This window comes from Epinephelus fuscoguttatus, linkage group LG3 (genome assembly GCF_011397635.1).
Source record: "Epinephelus fuscoguttatus linkage group LG3, E.fuscoguttatus.final_Chr_v1".
In the NCBI taxonomy this organism is placed as follows: domain Eukaryota; kingdom Metazoa; phylum Chordata; class Actinopteri; order Perciformes; family Serranidae; genus Epinephelus; species Epinephelus fuscoguttatus.
Genome location: NC_064754.1, coordinates 15,355,727 through 15,382,842, shown reverse-complemented (window position 1 = coordinate 15,382,842; position 27,116 = coordinate 15,355,727). Strand labels below are relative to the sequence as shown.

Below are 27,116 nucleotides of genomic sequence, written 5' to 3'. Positions count from 1 at the left end.
CTTTAAACACACTTCCTGACACTCTCATTTGCAGCAGCGTTGAGTAATTACAGCTACCCTACACTGCATTCAACTTGTGCAACTGAAGTTAAATTGCTCTCTCTTTTTTATCATTATCTTGTTGTCAGACTAGCTGCAGATTCAGCTCTTCTCAGAACTCTATGCTCACAATTGGGATTCAGCTGACTGCAAACTTCATCGCCACAGGCCTCGGGCAAATTGCTAATCAAAGCAAAACACAGAAAGGCCGCTATTAACCGCTTTTCTCTCTCCGTCTCAATCCCACTCCCTTTTCTCTCCCCTCTTTCCAGACAGCGAGATTGTTCCTCCTGACTGCCTGCGCCCACGCTCCTTCACCACAGTACGCTCCTCCTCTCTCCGGCGTGAAGCTGACGACTCCCGTCTGTCCGTCAGCCTGTGTGACCTCAACCTGCAGCAGGAGGACGGACGTAACGTCCACAATCACTCCCACCGCCACACCCTTCACCTGGCCTCAGCCTCCTCATCCTCCACCTGCCCCATTCCCCAGAACTCCATCAACTCCCAGCAGTCCTCCCTACTGCCATCCGCCCTGGAGAGCGACCTCCACTTCCACCAGCTGCGTGGCGCCCACATCAAGACGCTGGACGAGCAGACAGTGGCAAGATCTGAGCATGCACGAGAGGAACGCACTCTGGTCTTTACCAACCGGCCCCTGCGCACTGGAGAGACTGTCTTCATCAAAGTCACCAAGTCCAGCCCAGCACGCTCGGGCTCATTGTCCTACGGTGTGACGTCCTGTGACCCAGCGGTGCTGCGCCCCAGTGACCTGCCCTACAACCCAGAGGCTCTGGTGGACAGGAAGGAGTTTTGGGCGGTGTGTCGGGTGCCGACGCCTCTCCAGAGCAGCGACATCCTGGGCTTCTTGGTCAACCAGGAAGGAGAGGTCATCCTCAGCCACAACGGCACTAACGTGGGGATGCAGGTGTGTGTGGACAACTCCCGCCCACTCTGGATGTTCTTTGGTCTCCATGGGGCTGTGACTCAACTGAGGATTCTGGGTAAGTAAACACCACATGAAGTGACATTAGATACCGTACTTTTATACAGTCAGAAACTTGTGAGAGACAGAGAAGAAGGCCAAAATCAGTGCAGGAGAGGCTGAGAGATCCTGACACAGGATCCTACACTTCCCATAATGCAACCAGTAGCTTCTGTTTGGCAGACTCTCCCCACCTGGTCTCAAAAAATCATGATGACAAATGTCTGGGTCAGATTAAGTACACTGAAAGCTTGAATGTTTCCCAAAGTGTTAACAATATTTAATTTACCTCCTGCAAGTGTCCTAAGTGGAGTAATGACCACGCTTTTGTTCTTCGACCACACGCTCTATCTTGTGAATAATCCTACTTGAAAGAGTAATTTATGGTGGAAATAACCATCCTTTCAGCCCAGCGATGTGTCCGGGGTCAGGAACTTACAGATCGGGATATTGATCTTCATTTGGCTGGGCACACCACTGGTGAGACCTCTGAGCTCCATGCTTAATTCACTTTCTCCCAGGGGCTGAAATCTATTTGCGCTAAGTGTTGATTGCTCTGACAGTATGCCAATTGAGGCAAACCACGTCTGCCCGTTTAGAAATTACAGCCACGGTCACGGCCAGTGCCAAAGGGTCAAGAGCTTCAGAGTGCACTTTGTTGCTTTGTTTGCAACAATATTTACAGGAGACAGGAAGCATCTACATACATCCATAGCGTTAGCAAGACAAATAGATGCTCTGTCACGACCCGGCGAGATGAAAAACAGGAAGCGAGCAAGCAGAGGTGGAGAAAGGCGGCGGGAGGGAGGGCCGTGACCTGCACACAGCAGGGACAACAAGATGTCTCAGCGGGTGGACACTTTGCCTGTCAGTGGTGTGCTGTGACACCTCATTTCGCCCTGCCAAGCATATTGCCTTTCCACGAGGAACAGGCAGCCGTGGGGGGGCTGCACTCATGAACATGAAAAGTGGAAGACAGCTCTGCAACATACTATCTGGAATGAATGCCACTCTGAATGGCATTTGTTCCCACATCTGCCAAAGTCAGTGAAATCCTTTTTAAACAACAGCACCGCACAAAGTTACATGTACATACGAGGCATTCTTAAAATCATAATTTTAGTTATTACTGTATATTTTCACCCAGTGATAGCAAAGGGCTGACAGTAACATGGCAGCATCTTTGTCAGCTGTGTAATGCAAATTGCTGCGTGCAGAAGTGGATGCTGTCTTCCACTAATGCAGCTCTTAAGAGGCATAACAGCCAAAACAGCACTGGCCTTTCAAAGGTGTCACAAGTGTTTGTCTGTGGAGGAAGAGGCATCTATAAATATATCCTGCTTTTCTTCAGTGACAGCAGAGGAAAAGGAAGCATGGGTTAAAAGAGGTTAGAGAGGAACAACCTTTGCTTTAGCTAGACATGCAAGACAGAGAGAGATCTGTGAAGGTGAGGCTTAAACTTTTCTCTTGTCAGAGGTATAGAAACATAATGTGAAAGGATTTTAAACCTCTTTTCATTTTACACAAAGGGATTTACCAAGATGCAGCCGCCAGGGCTGAAAAATGAAGCCAATGGTGAAGTGCCAAAAACTACAGTTCTTTGAAAGACCACTTGAGGCTGGCTCCAAATCCAGTCAATCTCCATAGACCCCCATGTTAAAATGCCCAACTTTTCAGCAGAAATAAACATGTTTACAGCCTGATACATTTTATTAAGGCTTAAAGTTATGCAAAAATGAATGGCTTACCACTTCGAGTGATAGTCTTGCTGAGAGGCATCGCCTCCATGAGTCAGATCCACCCCTTGCTTCTCAACAGCTCCACCCACTCATCCAAATACGGTCACTTCTGGCTACAAAAAAACAAGATGGTGATGACTGAAAAGCTGAACACCATAGTCCACGAACCAGTGTATGACACTGTGGTACCTACATCCATTTTTTTATGTTATTTTATAGTTTGTAGGATTCACTCAAGCCCTCAGGAAAGGCACTCAGGCTTCCTTCCAATTTTTCTCAGTGGCCATTCACGGTATTGCAGTGAAAACATCCCCTGCCTCCCAAAAACCATTTCCCCCTTAAACCACCATTGTTAAAGAGACATCTGTAAACCTGTTGACAAGACAACTCAATCTGCAAACAAGGTCAAATATGACTCTTTCTGTTAAGCTAAGTTATTTTGAAACCTGTGACATCATCATGATGCAAAGCCTATGACCGTGGTGGGAACTCCACGGGGGGGTCAGCGTGAGAAACACTACTGTGCATATTCAGTGGGCTGCATACCCCGGAGATAAACCTGGAAACTAGAAACTTTTTTCACGTATGTATCAGGTGAGCACTTGGGGTCCAGTATCCAGATCCAATAATAAATCCATGGATTCACTAATCCAGGCTAATATTGTTGGCTTGACCCACTTAACACCAACTGACAGCAAAGAGATCATGACAGCCATGTCAATAGAAATGACATTGAGCCTTAATATACAGTAGCTTTGCAGTGTAGAGAAAGTGTCAGTGATCAGTTAAACTTATGCAAAAAAAAAAACGCTATTCAGCTTTCATTTGTTTCCATCTCCTCTTTACCCACAAAGAAGAAAACCTTACCTTATTTTCCATTGCAACAAATCTAAATGTCTTGATGGTACAGTGAGCACTTTTGCAAGATCCTTTGTTATCACACAGAGAGATCACCTACTTTACTGTTAAATTACATTTTGGCTTTGCAACTGTGCAGAACAGACCACCTGGTTTTTCCATGTACATTTCTAACAATCATACTGAAACCAGAGAGCCTTGGCAGCACAACAAATCAGGAATAGCATAACAATGAAGCAGGTCAGAGGCACATCTCCTTATCAGAGCAGATCTTGGAATTCCCACTGAGGTGTGAATCATCTTTACTTTCCAGCTGCTTTGAATTAGGAAGCATCTCTTATCTTGCTCTCGCAGCTCTTGATCTATTGCTTTATGTTGACTGGAGAGCAATTTAGCTTTCAGTTAAGCTGAATTCAAGCCATGCCTTCTACTTGGAGTGAGGGATGTTAAACTTGAAAGCTTGACTCTCCCAGTGGGCTTCGGCTTTCAGGATGGCAAGATAAAGCAGTCATCACAGAGGCTCCTCACTTCAAACAAAGCATGAAGCAATGGACCTTTCTAATAGGAACAGGCACGCTCACACAGATGCATCAGGGTAGCACAGGTCAGCCAGGAGTGCTCGGACAGGGTGATGATGGTGAATGAAACAGTGGCGCCCCTAGACTTTTTTTAGGGGTGGCCAGATGGGGCCACTAAAAAATCAAGGGGTGGCACATCATAACCAACAGCAACAACTGGGTTTCAGGAATTCAATTATGCTGTTAAAGAATAGAGGCTAGATGAAAACCATGTCAGCGTAGCTCATTTCCACCAAACACTTTTGTCATAGTACCTATGGAAGCACGTAACCCCTCACACATGGTACCGAAACCCTAGGTCTGTTTAGTGTTTCCACCGCAAACAGTACTCTTAAATGTGGGCGGGGTTGTTGTCACTCACTGCTCTGTCCAGCACTCACTGTATTTCCTCTTATCAGTCTGTACCTTGTTTATGGTTCACAGAACAGGTGTGCACGCCTTGACTGCAGTGTTTACAGCTCCACCTTCTAGTACCAGATCTGATTGCTAGGTACCCCAAAAGAGGGCTGACTAAAATGGGGACAGTACAGAGCGATTCCATTGGTACCATCCACAACTTTTCAACGGAAAAATAGTGTACCGAAATGAAGCATACCGTACTGCTCAGTGGAAAGGGGGCGTTTCAGTACAGTTAACATTTTGAGTTCCACAAAATGATTTAATGGTTATGTATTTATACATGTTATGCAACACATTTACTGGGAACAAGCCTTCTCAAACAAGTCTTCTTAATAGACCCCTTTGAAAATGACCATACCAGTTGCTCCTTTGCCAAAGTCCTTAGCCCCCTTCTTGACAAGTTATGCTGGCATGCTTGGTACCAATGAATTCCTTAGGTTGTCTGGTTTGACAAAATACTGCTATCTTCAGGCTAGCTTAAAAAATGAGCATTCCACAGCCTCTTAAAGAAAATAATGTCCTTCGATTATTTTGCAAGAGGGCATGGGGCAGTATTTACATCAGGTGTATGCCCCCCCCTGGCCCCCACTTGGAGGCACCACTGGGATCAAATCAATACTGCATATGTTCTATTAATAGCAATGGTTGTTTAAGTAAATGAAAAACATCTGCCTTTCTGTTTTAAATCTATACATGTATCAGGATATACTGCGAGTATCCTTGTGACTTAACAAAACGTGGTAAATGCATGTCCTTCTTCATAAACCTTTTGCAGAGCTGAGTTTTGAACATTTTAAAATTCTGTTTACAATCATGTCTGCTAGCTTGTAGCCTTCAACTTCACTGCTTTTGTTGGCACGTCTTTGTGCATCACTCCCACCAACTGTCGACCAGTGGAATAGAGTGAAACCGACTGCATGCTTGGGCGCATGCTCGTGTCCTCGTGCGTGACACAAACAAAACTGTGACCCACTTTAAAATAGTATTGGTCTATGTAGTGGTCACAATCCCCACAGGGTAGAAGAAGAGAAGACTAAAAGCAAATTGTGTGTGTAAAGTTGTGGCGCCAGAAGAAAAACATCTAAATAAAGGGCTATTTTAACAGGCTGAGTCCTTTATTGTCAGAATTTAAGCTTGACTTAAATCCAACTAAGATGTACTTTTGTCAGCCTGAGCTCTACTTAGGCTCAGCTGTGCTTTGAGCTTAATGCTAACAATGACATACATGTTAAAATGCTAACCCTTAGCATGTTATAGAGGACGCAAAATGGCACCCTATATGTGTGGTTTAGTCTGACGTTTTTAAAAACAAACGGTACAATTTGTGTTTTCTGAGCTCTCTATCCCAAGATATGTCACCCACAAATTTACCCACTGGGATACACCAACTCATGGACAGCATGCCACACAGTATTTTACTCCATTGTCCATATTAGTGTGATTATACCGAAGAAATCTGAAAAACAGAGCAGCTGACAAGTTGAACTTTGCGAGAGAGAGATATTGAGGGGACCTTGTGCCTTGTGGCGTGGAAATAGGACACCCATCCAGTGACCCACTTCGCATGTATTATAGATTCCATTAAAATGTCAGCGTGCTCATGCTCAAGTGAAATGTCTCACCACCCACATCCTCATACACTGCAGCTGCCACGCTCCTCTCTCCTCCTCTTCTCAACTTCTGTCATCTTTGTCAGTGTTGTGTCTCTTCTCTTCTCTTCTCTTCTCTTCTCTTCTCTTCTCTTCTCTTATTACTGATATACACATAAGCCCATATGTATACACATAGACACTATAGGCTCTCCAGTCATCTATAATAAAGTATGAAAGGGCAGCATATGATTTGATCATGTAACACTGTGCTATTCTAATAACTGCACACAGGCAGGACACATGAAAAACTATGTGAATGCTATTTCCTGTATATAAATTTAGCAAATGACATATGCTGGAAGTAGTTATCAGGCTTTCCACATTTATAATGCATGTCAAATGCATGGAAATCATGGTATTATTAGCGTACTAAGACCACTTTAAGTTTTCCGTACTTGATAAATTAACATTGTATGTATCCTTGTCCTTTCCTGCCTTATCTTTGACTACTGACTATAAATAATGCAAGGCGTCTATGTCCCAAGTGTTGGAAAACGCATGATTGCATGGCAGCATTCGCTTTTTTCATCCTTCCATTATAATAATTTTTTCATGGTTTTTTTGCCATTTTCACAAAGAGACATAAAAAGACAGAAGCCTACACAGAATATTATGAAGTCATTTATCATTGTAGATCTTAGATTATAATCTATCTACCCGTCACATGTTCATGGTGCAGACTTTGACCTTAAATGCTGCAACAGGACAAATTCTAAATGACTATAACTAACTTCACATTATATATTAAATATTTAAAATATATTTTAAATTTAACCAAGTGAAAAAATTAATCAAGAACATCCTATAGAAAAATAATAATTAATAAATATCTTTTTTTAAATAATCCATAAATCACTTATTGTTCTGTGTAAAACACTAGAGCACCCTGTAATACAATGATTCTAGCGAATATCTCAAACTGAAGTCTTAAAAGTGAGGTTAACAAGAGTGTAATTTCCAATGGTGATGGGTAAATATGCTCATGGTACCACTGCCTTACAGTATAGTCCAGAAGAAATGAAAAACATACACCTTACTACACACAACAGTATTGCACATCAGCCACTCATGTAGTGCACACAGCAGAGCACCATAAGCAAAACACAACACCTAAGCATCATATGACATAGTTTAAAATCTTAATTGAGGTTGGCACAAATTAATTTTTAAAATTTTATCCAATATTGCAAATTGGCTAAAACAGATTTTGTTTATTATTTTACACCCCTGGAAAATGTTGGCAGATTTTGAGAAAGAGACAGTCCATCTTTCACACCTCAGTTGTTGAATTTTGTTGTTAATATTGCTGGTTTTATTATTTGTCGGTGGTTTTGCGAGGTTTGCGAGGGGCTTGTTTTCCGCTGCTGCAGGCTATGCAGAGGATAAAATTAAGGACGAAAATTAAAATGAAAAACAAGTTGCTCCTGATTATCATCTTTAATTCATAGACATATACTAAACTTTCAAAAAAAATTCCTCCGATCTTCATTCATCTTCTAACCGCTTCATCCTCTTGAGGGTCGCGGGGGGGCTGGAGCCTATCCCAGCTGACAACGGGCGAGAGGCAGGGTACACCCTGGACAGGTCGCCAGACTATCGCAGGGCTGACACATAGAGACAAACAACCATTCACGCTCACATTCACACCTATGGACAATTTAGAGTTACCAATTAACCTAGTCCCCAATCTGCATGTCTTTGGACTGTGGGAGGAAGCCGGAGTGCCCGGAGAGAACCCACGCTGACACGGGGAGAACATGCAAACTCCGCACAGAAGGGCGCCCGGGATCAAACCGGCAACCCTCTTGCTGTGAGGCGAGAGTGCTAACCACCACACCACCGTGCCGCCCAATTCCTCCGATATCTCTCTCTATCTTTCTCAGCATACTGCTTTCATACACATGTGTACATGTGCTCAAACATGTGTATGGAAGCACACACACTTTCCTCGTTGCACTTATTAAAGAGATAAACAACTCAAGGATGTACGACCGTGTCCTCTCTCCAAAACAGCTCTTTTGTCTCTTCAGATAATATCTCCACCACAGACAAAAAGAGACTATTAACATTTTATGCAGCAGGGTAAGCCATGACCTTAAACTACTACCCTCTGAGCTGCTTTCCTCTCATCTGATCTAAATACACACACACACACAAAAAAAAACTGAGTGCACATTTGTCCTGATCGCGCCTCAGAACGAGAGATGCACAGCAATTAAATTAACAGCCTCTCATTCTGGAAACAGTTTGTGTTTGAGGATTACATTTCACCGGTATTAATGTAAACTATTTCTAAAGGGTCCTTTCCCTCTTCTTCTTTCTTTCTTTATGTTGCGTGTTCAGTCTGTAAACAGGCCTGGAGATTTACTGTTTAACCCCTTCTCTTCTCTCTGGTTGTATTGTAAAAAGTCACCATAATTTGTGACTCACACACCCTCTGACATGGGTGATCCTTATACACACGCCAAGCCCCTAACCCTCGCCCTCCACCGCCCCTTCTTCCCCACCCACCTCCCTCGTCACATACTCTGCATACCTCCCATGCTTTAAAGGAAGAGGCTGTCTCCATAGATGTTCCCGTACAGTATGTGCTAAAGCTGGATGGATGGCTGAAGTAGTTAGCAGCAGAGATGTGGCCACAGAGAGGCAGCCTGCCTCTCACAGCTGTTCACACAGGTCGGTTTAATCTAGTGGTGAACAGGCGGGATCAGGGCTGGGCACCACACATCCTGCCTCAGCTGCCCTGGATGGGAGGTGTCCGCCTGCCAGAGGGATTAACAGGGAGAGATGGGCAGAGAGTGATAGGGAGGGAGGGGAGGGACGTGGGGAGAAAGAGGATTCAGGTCCACAGGGGAAGCACTCATGCTACAGGGCTGCAGGGTGATCAGGCTCCAGGAATCAGATGAAAGGTGAAACATGTCGAATTCAGTAGAACCATAGGGGTGGCGCAGCGAATTACCCATCAACACTTTGATTCGGAGCCTTTCGACACATACTGCTCTATTGCTCACATAAAAACAACATCAACACCACCTGCGACATTTATCTCAGTATAATATTTTGGCAATGGCACTCATGGTTCTTGACTGGGAAGCAGGACTTTGTACCAAATGAACTGTCTGACCTGTCCAAGTTGTCCCCCCTCCAATCCCTCACGGTGTCCCAGTCACCAGCAACCAGTGCCACACTCATGTTGTGCGTGTTATGCCACCCCAGTGTGTCATTTTAGATAATATGCCACTGTTCTGGAAGCAAAAGAAGTGTGACGGATGTGGCATCTAACACAACAGCATTGGCCTCTAGTGTGCCATAAAACATATGTGTCTGCAGCACTTTATACACAATAACAGTAGCAATGATCTGTGATACGGCAGCTGATCTCATATTCTGATCGAGTATAAAGACCTCCCGGACCTCACTGTTTTCCCAATTTGCTGACAATTTCAGCTGCTGTTTTTCTTCCTTGAGTTAGCTGCTAACTGCTGCTAGCTGCTTTTCCAATCTTTTGTACAGACATTAATTCGGCGCTGTTGCTACCTGCGCTGTAGCGTGAAAGTGAGACAACTTGATCACCCCACTCCAGGACTTTACTTTTAATGAAGAACAGCAAGGCGGAATAATGGCATAACATTCCCGCCAGTGTCAAAGGGGCTATAGGCTGTATTTAAAGATGAACGACATGACAGATCCCCAGTGCTTTGCAAGTTCAGCTGTCAACATTCACAAACGTTTTCTGCAGGAAATGCACTTTTGAGTTTAAAATTGGGCTCTGTTTTTTTAGCTGATGGTTTCCCTATGCAACAAGGGATTTTTTTTAGCGTAATTATGAGTGGCCCTATCAAATAAAGTGGTTTAGAGAATCTGAGTAAATTGCCAGTTGTTAAGCAGTATGATTGTTTGACTGCTTTTACTAATTACCACTTAGTAATTACCACCTAGTTTTTAGTGAGGTTGTCACACGATTAATTTGGTAAGAACAGTGTAAATACTGTATAACTGAAACTATGGAGGACTAGATCTGCCATAAAGAATAAATAAACAAATGACTAAATTGAGAAATTATTGAAATGATAAAGAAATTTAGAAAAGTCTCAATTATCTAATAAATATGTAGATTTATTTTGAAAATGAATAACCATCCACAGAAATAAATAAAATGTATTTATTTGTTTTACAAATTTTGTTTTTCTGTATATTTATTTTTGTATTTAATTATTTCCCAATTTATTATCTCTTTACATTTATATCACATTTTAGTAATTTCTCTATTTATTTATTTCCCTGTTTATTCATTTATTAGATAACAGAGAGTTTTAAATCAAAATTTCTTTCTTATTTATTTAGCAGTTATTAATTCATTGAGTCATTATGTATTTATTTTTAATTACAGCAGATTTGGCCCTTTGTATAAATTTTTTTTCCAAAGTCTGTTTATTCATTTTCTCATTTTCAATGATGGACATACAAAACACTCATAACTACATCCCTAAATACAGATTCATAGTTTGTTCGTGCACTAATGGCCCTTCGTTGAAGTAAGACTGCAAAATTTTTACCACATGATTATGGGGGCCAAAGGAGTTCATGATAACTGTTGTTATCACAATATAATTTTTTAACAATATACATATATCAGTGAAATTCATCCTAAACTTTATTTATTGTATATTTTACATTTTATTGTATAAAAAGAACAATCAAACTTAATGGATAGTGAAAAGGCAACCAGATGGCGATGGAGGATGGAGACAAAGTGAGAATGGAAAGAAGTGGAAATAATTTAAAGGCGTTCAATTATTTACCCAATATTATCATGTGTGTATTATTTACATGATATGATATTTTTTTTTTTTTTTTTTTTTAAATATCATAAATACCAGTATCTTGCAACGCTTCTAGATTTTGAGTTGGGACAAAAAGATTTCACGATTTTGAAATGAAAAATTAAACATAAGACACATGGTCTTAGCAAATAACTAGTATATTTAAGAAGATTAGAGACAGTAAATTGTGGGTTTGTCCATCAATAGTGTTTCCTTCCTTTATGTCCAGTGTATGTTTATTGTTTCTATACACAGACAATGAGTTGAGGTTCTCACGCATACTGCCTGGATAAAGAGTGTGATCCTGACTGGGGTGTCCCCTTCTAAAGATTGTATTTATGGTGCCCCAGATGACCTGTTACATCATATTACACACTGCACATACTGTACAAATCATACACACATGCACACAGTGAGGCGCCAGGAGCACCAGGGCAACCCCCGGTATGCAAACAAAAGAGAATCTTGACTAACACCCCCTCGACATGCCACATCAAACAGCTCCTGATATAGAGTCATGAGCTGCAGCGACACGATGACATTCCAACTGTGACAAAAACACAGCTCGTGTTTATGACCTGGAAGTTATGGGACATTTTCTCTAAATTCCAATGACCCATTATTGGCTGGCCCTGGAGAGGAGTCGGCCTCTGTGTGTTGGCCCCGGGCATTAGTTGGATTGATCAGACTGCTGGTGCAGATGGCGACAGAGAGATGCAGTCTGGCAGGCTGCAGGGACATTCATAGAGTGGGGCTGCCATCATGATGTTACTGGTCAGAGTTGATGGTGACTCTGCCACACCAGATGACTCCGGTTTTACTTTTTGTGTCAGCTGTCCAGGAGAACAGACACAGCATGAAATGTTCCACGGTAGGATTTAGCACAGTGGAGGGAAGTGTTTTGAAAAAAGCGGGGCCAGAAATAGGATGGTTAAATGTCTAATGTACAGCAGCTGATTTGTGATGCAGTTGTTAGTGTGCTATTTTTTGACAGCAGGCTTCAGGGAAGGTAATTAAAGTAATCTGCATTTACGCTGAGAAGCAGCAAAGCATTTGATGGGAATTCTTTGTTGATGATTACATGCTTGCTCTGCAAGACAGCTAATTTGCATCTTAATTTGTCGGGTATTTTGGTGTCTCTGTCCTACCTGTGACGGAAAACTATTAAAGATATTTAAATGAAAGAGCATACCATACATTTATTAGACATTAGACATTAGACATCACCTGTCAGAAACACACAGTTTACTTTTGTATTTAATAATTTTGCATAAAGCACCATATATTGCACAGCGTATCCTGTTGACACTGCACTTTCGGGTAATATGGAAATGCATTTTAAAGCAGCTTTAATAGGTTTGTTGCTGTTGTTTTTTGAGACTTTGAGGCTGAAGGGCAGGCAAAAACAACCCGGTCTCACTCATCAAAATCCAGCGCTTGCAGTGTCAGACACTGATTAAAAAAGCTGTCCTTAAACATCAGCATGATACGCAGCTGGTTACCGTTATAGTTTATCGGCGCCCAGGGGTGTCAGAGGGAAATGCGCCAGGACAAGATCAAAAATAAGGTTGCGAAAGTTCGAGTGGAGTGGGCGGTAGGGATGGTGGATGAGTCCAACAAACGCCAGCTTTCACCCGGGATAGCGTTGTTCATGACTTGTGAGATTATAAAGCCAAACCCCATGCTTTTGTTGCCTAAACCCAACCACGAACGTTAGTTGCTGAAGGAAAAAAAACGTCAATTCACATTGTTGTACCAATGTAGTGCATTTATTTTGAAAGAGACTGTATGTAAATGGTAAATTTCCTGTGAAAACCAAAGTGTACTTTGAAAGAAGACAATGCATGTAACAGGCAGAACTTGACATGGCATCCCAAAACGTCAACAACCAACGCACCCAGGGTACCTTGCACACCGTATCTGGATATGAAAGGTCCATGACCAAATGTCAACATGTGACGAGGTCAGAGTGAGAATGTGTTGAATGTATCACCCTATATAAAGCTGCTTACAATAACAGGTTTGCAAAGAGTTGCCTTCGTATGCACCCAACAGACACAGAGCAACATAAGCAATTATTTAGTATTTGTGCTCTTGGCTGCCTGACAGATTTTAAGTGCAGTATTTACTCTACTTTTAGCTCTGGTTTGGTCGCCATCAAGTGAAATACCTGGTTGTTTAGGTACTAAATGTTCCACTTCTCTTTATTAGCTAGCTGCTAACTTTACTTCCTGTCAAAATTTGTTTACAGCCAAAACACTGAACCTGGTCTGGTTAGGTTTAGGCAGAAAAAGCACTTAGTTAAGGTAAGGTAAAGATGATTTGGGTTAAAGTGATCACCTGAAACATGACGTCCTGCAAGACAAGCTGTTTCTTTCACAGTCATCTGAGTCATTGTTTAGATATGAATATTGATAAGTGCAGCTTCAAAGTCACATTAAACTTGTGTTATGTTGAAGGAGAACTACGTCAGTTTGCAAAATTCATGCATATTATTCCTGTGATCTGAAACGGTCCCAAAATATTTTAGTTAACATGAACAACTCTCCACCAAAACACAAAAAACTTAAGTGCTAAAACTCAAATTTGAAGCTGCAAATTATATTCAGCCAAAAATAAGAACAGAAGTACAGAGAGTTGTTGCATTGAGACGATACACCGTCTCATCTGGTTGGAGTATGTTCTTTGTATGTGGGTACATTTTGTGCTTCAGGACTGAAAATACTTCATTGTGTTCTCTGTGTTTCGACGTAATCACTCTTCTATTTATTGTCTATGGAGCAGCTCCAGACTTTATATCTGATGACATCACAAGTTTGAGATTTACTTCTCTGGTTCCTGGCTTTGAGAGAGAGTAGCTCATGTGCACAATGACGTATTGAATTTAACAAGGCCATGGAAACAACATGCTGGAATTCTTAATTTAAGTAGTGTTCCCCTTTAATGACTTTGGATGCAGCCTGTCATGTCAATCACACAGCAGCCTGCATCAGCCAGACCTGTCTTTCTAGGCATCATCGGCATTCCAACATGTGTTCCCTAAACTTGTTCCTGGTATTCCCATTTGTTTCCCCAACCGTCATGTCACAGACGGAATGTGGAACGAACGGGAGCCTGCTTTGAAATATGCTTTCCCAAAAAAAAGAAAGTAGGAAACAGAACTTCAGTGATGAATATGTGCATACTTATAAAAGGACTGCTCTCACAAATTGGAGTGCTCTCCGTGCACTCTCATGACTATAAATGTAACGCCTGGATAATGGAAGAAAGTGAATCCTGCTCTAGTTCATTGTCTGAACTATTGTGGACAAAAGAAGAAACAAAAAGATGGGAAAGGGAGTAGCCGTCTATAAGAAGACCTATTTGCTGTAATGTCTTGTGTGTATATATATATATATATATATATATATATATGTATAATATTAGGACTACAGTATTTATTTTTGAGTAATGTCACCAAGACAAATTCCATTACATTTATTGCAGCTGGCTACTGAAGAAACTGGCGTTGTGATTAACATCTATTCCCCTGCCTTTATCTATTCTGACTAGGTTCCACTCATCTCGGGGATCCGCGGGCCACATCGAACCCCAGCTCGCCCTCCTCCTCTCCGCACACCCCGAGCGCCCTGGGCAGTGGCAGCTCTGATCCAGTGCTTAACGGAGGCCTGTGCTCCGCTGCTTACTGCAGCTCAGCAGGGGGTAGGTACACCCAGATAGGGAGCTACTACTACAGAAGCTGAGAATCAATCACCCCACAGGGGACTTAGTGGAAACCATTATGGGACAGTGAGCAGATGTTATCCTGCAGTAGTTAGGAACAATGGCCGGCGCTTCATGGTCCCACCGCTGCCTCAGCTGCAGCTGGATGTAGGAAAATGTTTGGCACGTGTTATGTCACATGGGACTGTTATGTAAATGAAACTGCTGCAGTGTCGTATTTTTAGGTAGTGCAAGACCTAAACCTGATAGAAAACTTCCTACACGTGGTCGATTTTTCAGCTTGCGAATCAGATTGAATTGCCATTTGGTTTCACTTCATTCACTCAGCTGGATGTTTTTGTTGCACAGAGGGAGGTATTTTTTATCTTTAATGTACTTTTTTAATAGGAGATATTCACCCACTGAATTATCTCCGATGCAGGTGCATCGGAAAGCATCACCTAAGTATTGAGAAAAGAATACCACACTCACTGCTCTTGCTCACCATCACAATTTATTGGTTATACAGAAGCTTCAGTCCCTCAGGACCTTTGTCAAGCGTATTTAACACTATTTTTTACAACACTGATCTTTGATGGACGGTGCAACGCCCATTTTGTGTGCATAGGTGTGGGACAGTTCGTCCCCTGTGTGACAGTGATGTGTGTACCTTCTGCCACATAATATTCCACACTGAAAGAAGAAAAAACATAAAACATGGACATAACGAGGTCTTTTTACAAGATTATTTGCAAAGAATTATGAATAAACACATCAGCCTTTCAGCTTGCAGCAAAATCGTAAAATACTCTTGACAAAGGTCCAGAGGGACCAAAACATTAGTATGACCAATAAAATGTGAGCAAGAGCAGTGTGCCTCTTAAATGTACCAAAAAAAGTATTGGAAATTATTTTGGCAGGCTGGATTGGCTTACATCACTTGTTGGCTAGGCTGCTGGCTAGGAACTGTTAACTGGGATTGATACAGCATTGTGATATTTTGTGTGCCAATATTCTATCTGTAATCGAACACCACATATATATAATATATAGAAATGATTAATATTGCAAATGCAAATAAAACTTTTGACAGCCTACGTAAATGATAAAATCAATTGCTTTTTCAGTCCACTAGATACATTATGCTGCAATAAAAACAACTAAGAAGTGAAAAATCTGCATCTTTAAAATTTTATTTCATTAGCTAACTCAGATGTTGACTTTACAGTTCTTTACAGTTGAAGACTTCCTCATATAAATATCTGGGTGTGCATGTGGACTGTAAACTGGACTGGAAGATGAACTCTAACGCTATTTTTAAGAAGGCCCAGTCCAGATTATTTTTCTTGAGGAAACTCAGATCATTTGACATCAGCAGATCTCTTCTAAATGTTTTTTATAATGGTATTTTAGCAAGTGTCCTTTTTTATGCGGTTGTTTGTTGGGGTGGCAGCCTAACATTGGAGAACAGGAACAGGATCAACAAACTTATTAGAAAGGCGGGATCTGTTATTGGTATGAGCCCTGCTTCTCTGGAGGTCATAACAGAGCAGAGGACTAGGAGGAAGCTTAGAGCTACCTTGTCTCAGGATGATCACCCCCTGCATAGCACTTTTGTTAGAAGTGGCAGAAGTAAGTGGCTTCTTTTGCCCAGATGCTCCACAGAAAGATTGAGGAAGTCCTTTGTTCCTGCAGCAACCAGGCTTTTTAATTTGGATTGCTGATGTCATGTCTTGCTGCTATACTAGTCCTTGAACATTGCACTTTAAACTTTAAATTGTAGCTACACTCTCTTGCTGTCATGTCTTGCTGTTATACTTTTCCTTGTACATTGCACTTTAAATTGCAGCGACACTTTCTTGCTGTTATAACTTGCTGCTATATTTGCTTGTACATTGCACTTTAAATTGCAGCTATACTCTCTTGCTGTTATAACCTGCTGCTATACTCGTCCTTGTGCATTGTATTTTTAAATTGCATTTGTACTCTTTTTATTCTTTTTAATCTTTATTTTTATTTTTTTTTAAATTTTTTTTTCTGGTCATTTTGCTATTGTTGTATTGGACCACTGCACTCCTATGTGACGTTCTTGTATATGTATGTTTTGTCTATGTCTTGTTGTTGTACTGTACTTTGGCCATGGTGGCAATCCAGTTTCCCCCTTGGGGATTATTAAAGTTAATCCAATCCAATCCAAGAACTGCAAGAGCTTTGTATCCAGGGGTGTAAATATAGACCGTGCAGGCATGGCAGTTTCACTGGGGCCCATGAAGTGAGGGGGCTCATAGAGAGAGAAAGCTGGGCCTTGTGAGCAATTCAGATTGCCACCTTAGATATATTAAATTATTAAAGAGAATTACTGCAATTTCTGAGGCTATACATGCCTTTAAAAAAGGGAAACCCACCACCATCATGGGTTTCTTTTGTTTTATTGTTTCGTAAAATAGTCAGTAGCAATCTATAACAATTTTTTTTTATAAAATATATGCTCATTTTACATAAACTGTAAATGAGCCATAACAAATATTCAATTAAATAAAAATTTTCTTCTTTTTCTTTTGACATATACATATATGTGATGATGATTTCTGGTAATATGCATGTTGGTGCTATCCACCTTCAAGTCTCTGATTCATGTGATGAGATGGTCTCATATGGAAACTAGTTTAACTAGTTTAGGTGCATAAATACTAACTATGTAGCATGCACCAGGGCCTGTCATTATGGCATGAACTGGGGCCCACTGTAACTTCCTTATGCCACTGATTATATCGAGACTAAAGTATTGTGGGACCTCTGGTTAGACTGGTTAGTCTGGTTAGTGTTAACTCCTATAAAAACAAGGACAATGTTAATTCCATAAGTGGACTTGCAACAACAGCTGCGTTAATCTTATCCACATTTGACACACATCTGATTTTTGACCATTTTTCTGTTGCTGATTTGTAATGCATATAGCAAGGTAGCTTTCTAACTATGTAGGAAAATGTTAATCCATCCCATGAGGCACCGATTGGTTGATTGTTTTTATAACTGCAGGAATTATATGTTTTTCTCTACGCGGACAGATTTAGTCATTTAAACAAACAAAAAAAAAACCATCTTACTTTGGCCGACATAACCACAAGTTTTCTCTTTGTCACCACCATTTTCTTAAATTTGCATCTCTCTACATAAAATAAAAGTATATCATAACAAGTTTTAATTCATATTCCTACTTTAGTTTTCCCATTTTTCCTTAATTAACATTTTATGTTAATCTCACCACAGGAACAACTCCAAATTCACCTGTCAGCCTCCCCAAGTCACCTACGTTTCCAGCAGGCCGTGGGCCTTGGTCCGACGAGTGCTCCATCTGCTACGAGAACACGGTGGACACGGTCATCTACGCCTGTGGACACATGTGTCTGTGCTACACCTGCGGCCTCAAGCTCAAGAAGATGTCCAACGCTTGCTGTCCCATCTGCAGAAGGCAGATCAAAGACATTATCAAAACCTACCGGAGCACGTAAGGGGACGATGGCTGACGAATGTACGGCCTCCCTAAGAGCAGCAAAATCCCAGAGTCAGGGGAAGAAATGTCTAAGTTCAGGGAATACGAACTCTGGTACTTTAATTTGGTATTTTCATACGGTTATTGCTGGTTGGTTCACTCGCCTGACCTTTAATCAAAGTTGGTGCCGCCTTGCTGGGAAGGTCTCTTGTCTCAGCCTCCACATGTGATCGGAGGTTCCACTGAGAACTTTACTCTTGCCAGAGGTGTTTGCTCTCTCCTGGAAGACTTTGAAGGAAAAACTGAAACAATTCCAAAATTCTTCTTTTGTTGAGCCATGTAAGATTTAGGGACTGTCACCCATTTGCACCGAAGCAAATGAGTCACTTTGGGGCTGAATGTCTCGATAATAGTTCTCTTAGAGGATGACTGAAGCTCTGAAATACGCTGTCAACCTGATGCGTATTTCTGACATACACTCTGACAGGTAATCATCTCAGTATGTCACAACTTGTGTCTGTGTGTTACTGAGCATTGGAAGAGAAGTCAGTCTGGCATCGTAATGAAGTGATGGATTTCTGTAATTGTCGTGGTGATTATCAGTGTGTGATGTGCTTAGAGATGCAAGGCGGTGCTGGGTATACTAAGTAGGATTGTAACACCTCTTGTACTCGTATAATCTAATGTACCTTTATGGTAGTTCTATTGCAAATGTCGGTGGTAGCTATATTGTTGTGCTAGCTAGCTGCTTGCTCTGCAATGTGGTATGTTGCACTGAAATCAGCATTGTCCTCTTAGAAACTCCCCGTTATAGACAGAGAGGATAAAGACACTTATCGGTTCAAATCATACAAACCTGCGTCCAGCAGACTCAGCAGCTCCGAATCTATAAAAGGAAGCAGGAAGTGAAAGAAACATTTGAATTCTCCTCAGGGCCAGCAGTCTTTTTTTAAGATGAAGTATTTTCCCAAACTTTACCTATAACCATGCCTAATACACTGTGAGCGCTCATGATGAATTGACAGGACCTCTAAAATAGATCCCATCAGTGGTGTAGTGGTAGCTGATGAGATGGTATACTGCTAGGTAGAGGGGTAGGTTACCAAGAAGGAAGTGGGTATACTCTCCTGATTATTCCAATGACTTTTTGACTGATGGGTGGGAAAAAGAGGTGAGTATACCCCTTATACCTACATATACCCTCCACTATACCACTAACTCTCATACCAACACATAAAGTCAAAGGATTGTCGCCACCACAGATACAACACAGCCTCCTGCCTTAAACCAGAATAGGTTCATTTATAACACACGGATGTATCATATTGTGTTTCCTGCCGTTTTCCAAAACTCTCAACACGCTACCAAATAATGCTGTTGTGTGGCACAAACTGTCACAAAATGTTTACTCAGAGGAGAAAAAGCACACAAATTTAAAATTATTTTTGTAACGCAAATCAATGACATTTCTGATGTTTAACTGAAATGTTTAATAACCTTTGTGACAGGCCTTTCACCAGCAGCAAAGATCCTTTACAGAAATCAGTTCAGGGTAGGGATGCACCGATTGTTAAATTCTGAGCCGATAACTGGACCGATATTTAAAATAAAAATTTGGCCAATAGCTGATGCTGATGTTTTTTAGTTCATTCATTCATTCATTCGTAAACTGCATTTCCTGTTGGGGGCCTCCCCAAGCTGATATTGGGCAAGAGGCAGGGTACACCCTGGACAGGTCGCCAGACTATCACAGGGCTGACACATAGAGACAGACAACCATTCACACTCACATTCACACCTACGGACAATTTAGAGTCACCAGTTAAACTGCATGTCTTTGGACTGTGGGAGGAAGCTGGAGTACCCTGAGACAACCCACGCTGACACAGGGAGAACATGCAAACTCCCTCACCCCGGTTTCGAACCCCCCGCTTTGGGTTTGGATCAGGGAACCTCTTGCTGTGAGGTGACAATGCTGAACACTGCAGTACCGTGCCACGTGATCCTTCGAGCCTGGATGAACCAGCAACCTAAGGATCCTTAGGTTGCCTTTTTATCGACATATATATTATATATATTTATAATGCCCCCAATATTTGTCTTTTATTGCCTTGAAAAAGCAATATAAACTGTTTTTATTCCAATTTTTTGACAAAAACTACATTTTTCACAATTAAATTTAAACACACCATAAGAACGTTAGAAATTACCTTCAGCTCCAGCTCTAGCTACCAGATGCTAACAGCTAACATTCTCCCATTGATTTTAACATTGGTTTGTTGTTCAATGTAGGATTATCAGGGAATAAAAATGGTGCGTAACCTGACGTGTCATAGTGAGTTTACAGCGCTCTTTCGTCCCAGTGGAGTCCCTGGGAAGATCTATGTTTGTCCCAAACATGTTTTCTGTCGCCCCTGGGAAGACAGAACAGCATTCGTCTCAAGTCCTGGTTTTTAGCCTGCGCAAAATTGATGTGACACAACAGAAAAACACCGGCCACTGCCATTGGCGAATGTCATCTAATTTGCCGATCGGCTGATGGCAGTCAACAAGGCGAATATCGGCCGTTAAGGATCGGTGCATCCCTAGTTCAGGGGCAGGGAAATTAAAAAAAAAAAAAAAAAAAAAAGCTCATATTTTGAATATTTGTATGACTCTTATCCCCTAATTTCAGAATAAAATGTCTTGATACATCCCCCACAAATTACACCTCTAAATACAGCAACTCAGCAGTAAGCCATAGCTTATAACACGACACCACTTGAAGCTGAGAGGTTGTTGTTTTTTTTAATGACATGTTCTTCATTTTGTAGATAATCAACGAACGGGGCTCAAACCTATGCTGCTATGGTATTTGCCAGCTGTCCTTTCTGGGCAAATGCTGACAGTGATGTTTCACACATCCCTCCTCCCACATTACAGTTTGATTACGCTACTGCTTGAAGTGTTAATTCACATTTGAATGTTAACTTATGTATTTAGAGAGATTTTTATCGGTGTGCTTGAATTGAAAAAACAAAGAAAAAAAAGTTTTGTCTGTTTTTTGTTTACTTTGATTGATAATTACAGTTTTGAGATTTGTTTTCCTGTTTATCCAAAACCATGAGAACTAAATTCTTTCTTTTTTTCTAGTAGTGAGAACATAAAGAGTTTCTTGTACCTTTTGGCAATAAGAGATATTGCAGTACACAATCAAAACCTCTTTGCTTTGGGGTGCAAGATATAAACTCTTGGTTTTATTACAATCCTTGAATTTCAGGAGCTCTTTTTTGTAATTTATCTTCTTGTGTGTGAGCCCACGTTAGGAAGCCCTGTGTTTATATCTCCTATCATTATATAGTCTAAAAGCCATCACTGTATGGCAATGATAAATGTCACTTTATAAAGCTACTGATTGTAATCTTGTAAATGTTAAGGCCAGTGTTGCTCTCTGAGACTCAACCATGGCATGTATTATTTTGACACTCCGACCAAATTGAATCTGTTTTTCCTTTCTTTTTTATACATTGTATAAATGTAAGTCCCTTGGTGCAAGACCTTGTATTCAGTTTGGGCTTTTAACATTTACATTCATCATTTTTTTTAACCTCATTAATTAATAAACACAAACCACAATCCATGCAAAGCTAATTTTTTATCAGTAAATTGTTCTATGCGTACATTTTAATGGAAGGTAATTTTATTTTCTGCATCCAGAAACTCCACAGGCTCCTTGAATGTCACTGATCCTGTAATGTACTATTTATTTGTCCATCACTGACGTGTGGACTAATTCCTCCAAACTTGCTTTTCCTGTGTGTTTGCTTTCTTCTACATTGCCACTATATATCTCCTCTGTGTCCGGCCAATCGCACAGCAGCACATTTAGAGGTTCTTTCTGTAGATCTTAGTACTTTTCGTCATGCATGAGTAATCTGTTTATTCTGCGTGAACAACGGGACCAACCAAGTAGACGAGCATCAGAGTGGAACGCTGTTAGTGTTCGTGTAGACTGGAACCTGCAGTGGCTAGAAGTACTATATATATATATATACACACAGCCATTGTTGTGACAAAGCAGCTGAAGTACTTTGCAAACCTGTATTTTCTTTCTTTTTCATTTGAAACAACAAGTGTTTGTTTGTGAACTCTGTTCAGTGTGAGTCGGATGATTGTGGTTAATAAACTTTCCAGATGTGTTTGAGCAAAAATAGTTGGTTTCGTCACTGAATTAACATTTACACAGATACATTTATTTTAAAGTGACAGCCATATCTGTAGGTTGTGTACCTTAAAGCTGCAATGATTTATCTTAATCTATCTTAATGTATCTCTACACTTGGCATCATACTTATGTTTGGCCATGTTGTCAAACTAGTTTGCTGTCTCTGTCAATTACTTAATCATTAGTCTTTCTATAGCAGGAAATGGCACTTAAACGTAAAGGTATGTACCTGAAATTAACTGTACTTCAAAATAAAGTGTGTTTTTTACATACTTGATACGTTTGCAACTGCAACTGCTACTGCCACTGCTTTAAACAAGCTCCGATTTGATGACTTAATCAGATGGATATGGTAAATATTAAACATTTGACACAGTGTGTCGGATGTTCATTGTTAAAAGCCGCAGGCACTGAAAAGATGGCTGAATCCAAGTCACTTCCAAAGAACTTCCCGTCACTTTAAAAACTAAATTCATTGGGGTTTCGGTGGCTTAGTGGTAGAGCAGGCGCACCATGTACAGGGCTGTTGCCGCAGTGGCCTGGGTTCGACCCCAGCCTGTGGCCCTTTGCTGCATGTCACTCCCTTTCTCTCTCCCCCTTTCACACTTGTCTGTCCTATCAAATAAAAAAAATGCCCCAAAAATAAATTAAAAACAAAAAACAAATCTAAATTCATTTATTTAAAGGACTCAAACATTGTTCTGAATTAACTTCTTACAGAAGCAAAACTAATACTTCATTAATGTTATAAAAACAAACAGGGGTCAAAAGACCTAACCATGGCTTCAGCTGCTCAACAAATTACTGAAACCACCTTCATATTACCTGCGTCTAAGTGGGGCCATGCACATTTATTCATTCAAACTGCTATGACACGCAATGTTAGCACTGACATATTATTACTAGGTCTATATAAAAGATATTCTCACGACCATGTTACCAAACACTTGAGCAACATTAGCATGCAGTTATAGTAGTGCGTAGCCAAAAGTAAGTCTAATATTGACTCTCCTTTTAGCTCTGTTTTGGCCTCCACCAACCCCTGAGAAAATATCTGGCTCATTAGCTAGTAAATGCTTTGCTATCATTATGTTAGCTGGTTGCTAATCTAATCTGGGAAGGCAGCACACAGTTTATCAGAGCTTGTTTGGTGAAAACAGCTGCCTGCTGCGGCTAGATTAGGGTGACCATATTTTGATTGCCAAAAAACAGGACACTCGGCCCGGCCACGAGATAGCCTACTTAAATGATACTCAGAGTTTACTCAAAGATGCCTTATAATTTTAATATATTCGCGTCCAACGCCTCATCGCTCGAGTTGAAAATATTGAACTTTTGAGGCGAATTCGCGTGACTCTGTACCGCGAAAGCCAATCAGCATTGAGATTCTCCCGACGTCATTGGCGTGTGTCAACAACAATAAACTGCTACTCACCGGAGACAGATGGACAGGCGCTCCGCAGCTGAAATGGAGCGGCTGTAATTGGTGTCCTGCCCGGAGATCCTGGCGCCAACCCTCGCCAACAGGTCCTCAAACTGGGCCCCAGTCAGCCTGAAGTACCGCTGAAAGCGGCTATCATCCAGACGGAGTTCCTGGAGGAGGTGGTGAAACTCGCCGAGCTGGATGCGCTTCTGCAGGATAGGGTGAACCCAAAAACGACGGCGTTTGGCCCTCCGACGCTTCTGGGACTTCCAGAGGAGGTAAACAACAAAGCAGCGATGGTGGTTATCTTGCCATGGTCGTCAGTGACGTCTTGACGCCCCGACGTCCCGACGTCCCGTTGTTGATGCCGAAATGAAGGAGAAACTTATCATTGCGGTGTGCGGCTACCCGGAGCTATATGATACTACGTGTCTACTCTACAGAGACTGCAACAAAAAGGAGCAGGCTTGGGTGAAAGTTGCCGAGGAGACTGGTCGACTTGGTAAGTTCTGTAAATATGTGTGTTTAATTAGTTTGCAGAATGGTTGTACTATGAACGTTAGCACTAGCTTAGCTCCGGTTAGCTTAGCTCCGTCATTCCCGCTACTCGCGCGGATGACGCGATGACGCGAATGAACAAAATGGTCAGGCGTCGAAACTCGGGCGTTACGGGCGGCGCGTTACTCGCGTCACGCGCGTGCAATTCGCTTCACTCGCGTCCGGTGTGAACGCACAGTAACACACACACACACACACACACACACACACACACACACACACACACACAAGGAAAACCGGACATTGTCATCAATTTATAAACACCCCCTGGACGCCCCGGACAGGACGTGAAAAGTGGACACGTCTGGGCACAAGAGGACGTTTGGTCAGTCTAGCCTAGATGAATAGAGTGGAGAGAACCAAACAGTAAAGCTGCTGGAAAACCAGCAGCAAAATGAAAACTGAGGAACTGCAGATTTGGGTGAGCGCTATCTGACAGTTGTGTTTCTGTTCACCTGAGAAATGTAAGTCCAGTACTTGCTTTAGCTACTTAGGTTGCTTAGACTTAGTCTCCACGAACTCCTAAACCCAGTAGACCTGAGGGAAACAGCAGAGTCAGGTGATAGCAATGCTTTTTATACTACATATAGTCATTTGATCCCTTGATAGGGTAAACATATTGATTAGTGCAGCTTTAACTGAAAGTAGTCTATATGTTTTTAAATCTTAGCATCACCAATACAGTTTGTGCAATGACGGATTGCAAATTACCACTCACACAAGTGCTCATCAGGTGCACTACCTACCTATACAAGGTCCAGCGGGAATGACGCCTAATCAAGTCATCTGTGAATAGCCAACTTATTTAGCTCAGGTCACTTAAAGAAGAACGCCAGATGACATAAACTCCTTGCCCTATGTCTGACAGAAGTGTCAACTTTTACACTGTTTCCATCCTCAGTCTGACATTGCATCCACTCAAACCAATTTCCATGGGGAAGGGGATCCAATTTTCCTGATCCAATCACCAGAGACCAGCATATCTGCCTGAATCTAAAGTTATTTTAAGTCCACACTGATGTGTAGCCATGCCAACCCACTGCTTTTGCCAGAGTTATAAGAGTACAGCAAAGCGAATTAAATCAAACTATGATGCTGTGCAATATTGAGAAGACATCGATTTAGAACAGCCTTGATAGCAGCCTTTATCTGGTCCACAGCGCTCGCCATTGTTGTTATCCCTCATTGGCTTTGGGACACAAAGCGTGACAGCTTGACAACAGCGTCAGGCCTACCAATGGCTCTTACTGGCTAATCAAGTCCTCCCTCACAGCACTCATTGGTCGTTTTTATTTCAACTGAGAAAACCCTGTTTCACGTTACAATGCCAGAAGAGTAAATCAAGAAGGACTTGGTGGAGAGGGCGGCTTCAAAGGTCTGGACACAGGCAAGCAAACTTCATCTGCTGATGAAGATCATGTAATACCATCAAAAGCTATGGACCTTGAGCAAAGTTTGTTTTGTCAATTATTAATTCCAAGGTGAAGAGTGAGCTGTCACTTTGAGTGACTTCCTGTTACAAAATGTAATGGCTCACGCTTTTTCCCCTTTAAGGACAATGGCCTTGTGGGTAACCTGTGAGGGTGTGACATGTACTTCCTTGTGTGGATGGAGGAAAGCAGCTCTCTTGGGGTGTCAGACAGCGGGCAGCAAAGAGTGATGATAGTCAGCAGAATTAAGTGTCTAGAAGAGCTCTGGGCTACTCCTTAACCTCATTAGAAGGCCAGGTTTATTGTTTTGTGGTGAAGACTGCAATAAAGCCACTGTCGGTGAACGGCACCCAAACACCTCACTGTCCTCCTTTCTGCAGAGTGGTCAGGATTGCTAGAGGCTAGTTACCTGCTAATAACAAGCCAAGAAAATTTAAATTAATGTTAATAAGCCAGTGTGTTCCCAACTACAGTAGGAGCCAGTAAACTGTCAGCAAGAGAGGTAACAAAAAGTCAAATTCATTGTGTGGCTCTTGCAGTACAAGTATGTACAGTTGCCCATATGACAGATGTGTCAACTGTTTGCCTCACACAGATGGTCTTTCTCTTTGCTGGTATCGCACTGGTCATCCTAAATGGAGTGTTAATAGTGTTTGTTTGCACTTGACCTACGACACTGAGACCCAAGAAGCCGAAATGTGAGTTGGCTTGTAACAGATGTAGCCAGCCGTGCCCTTTGAGGTCCGCCTGAAACACAATGCTAAGTCATCTGGGGGGCCCCGGCCCTCCGTTACATCATGTGTAATGGCCTCCGTCCCAGCCACAGCTGCTGGGGGGCTTCACAGTGACAGGTAGGGGATTAGGAGATGAGTGGAAATACGCTGCACTCAACTTTGAAACATAGGTTGTAGATGTGCTCCTGCTAAAATGACTACACTATAAATTCATGAAGCACCTCATCCAGATGTCTCGTCAGAGCTCCCCGATAGCCATCTGTCTGCAATAGAGCGACTCATGACATCTCCATATAAAAGAAGCGACTGAGGGATATGAATAAAATGAGTAATATTCTCATGAAAAGAATAATCCCGATGAGTGTATCTAATACTTGTCATTGTTCGGCTGAGCATTCATAACCCTGCCACAGATCATCATCCTTCAATGTTCACAACCAATGTTATTAGTTATGGTGTATAAAAAAGGACCGATCATAATAGAATTTCATTTTGAGACTCA

General features: G+C 41.7%; 1 protein-coding gene across 1 annotated transcript in view; it reads left to right on the top strand.

Annotated features, from left to right (window-relative positions):
* neurl1aa (neuralized E3 ubiquitin protein ligase 1Aa) overlaps window positions 1-20,894 on the top strand; it is a 59,833-nt gene extending 38,939 nt beyond the window's left edge. The window contains exons 4-6 of the mRNA XM_049567404.1: window positions 312-1,040; window positions 14,623-14,772; window positions 18,043-20,894. Of these exons, the coding sequence (XP_049423361.1) occupies window positions 312-1,040; window positions 14,623-14,772; window positions 18,043-18,284 (1,121 nt within the window). The 3' untranslated portion in view covers window positions 18,285-20,894. The remainder of the gene's footprint in view (window positions 1-311; window positions 1,041-14,622; window positions 14,773-18,042) is intronic.
* Window positions 20,895-27,116: the final 6,222 nt, after the last annotated feature.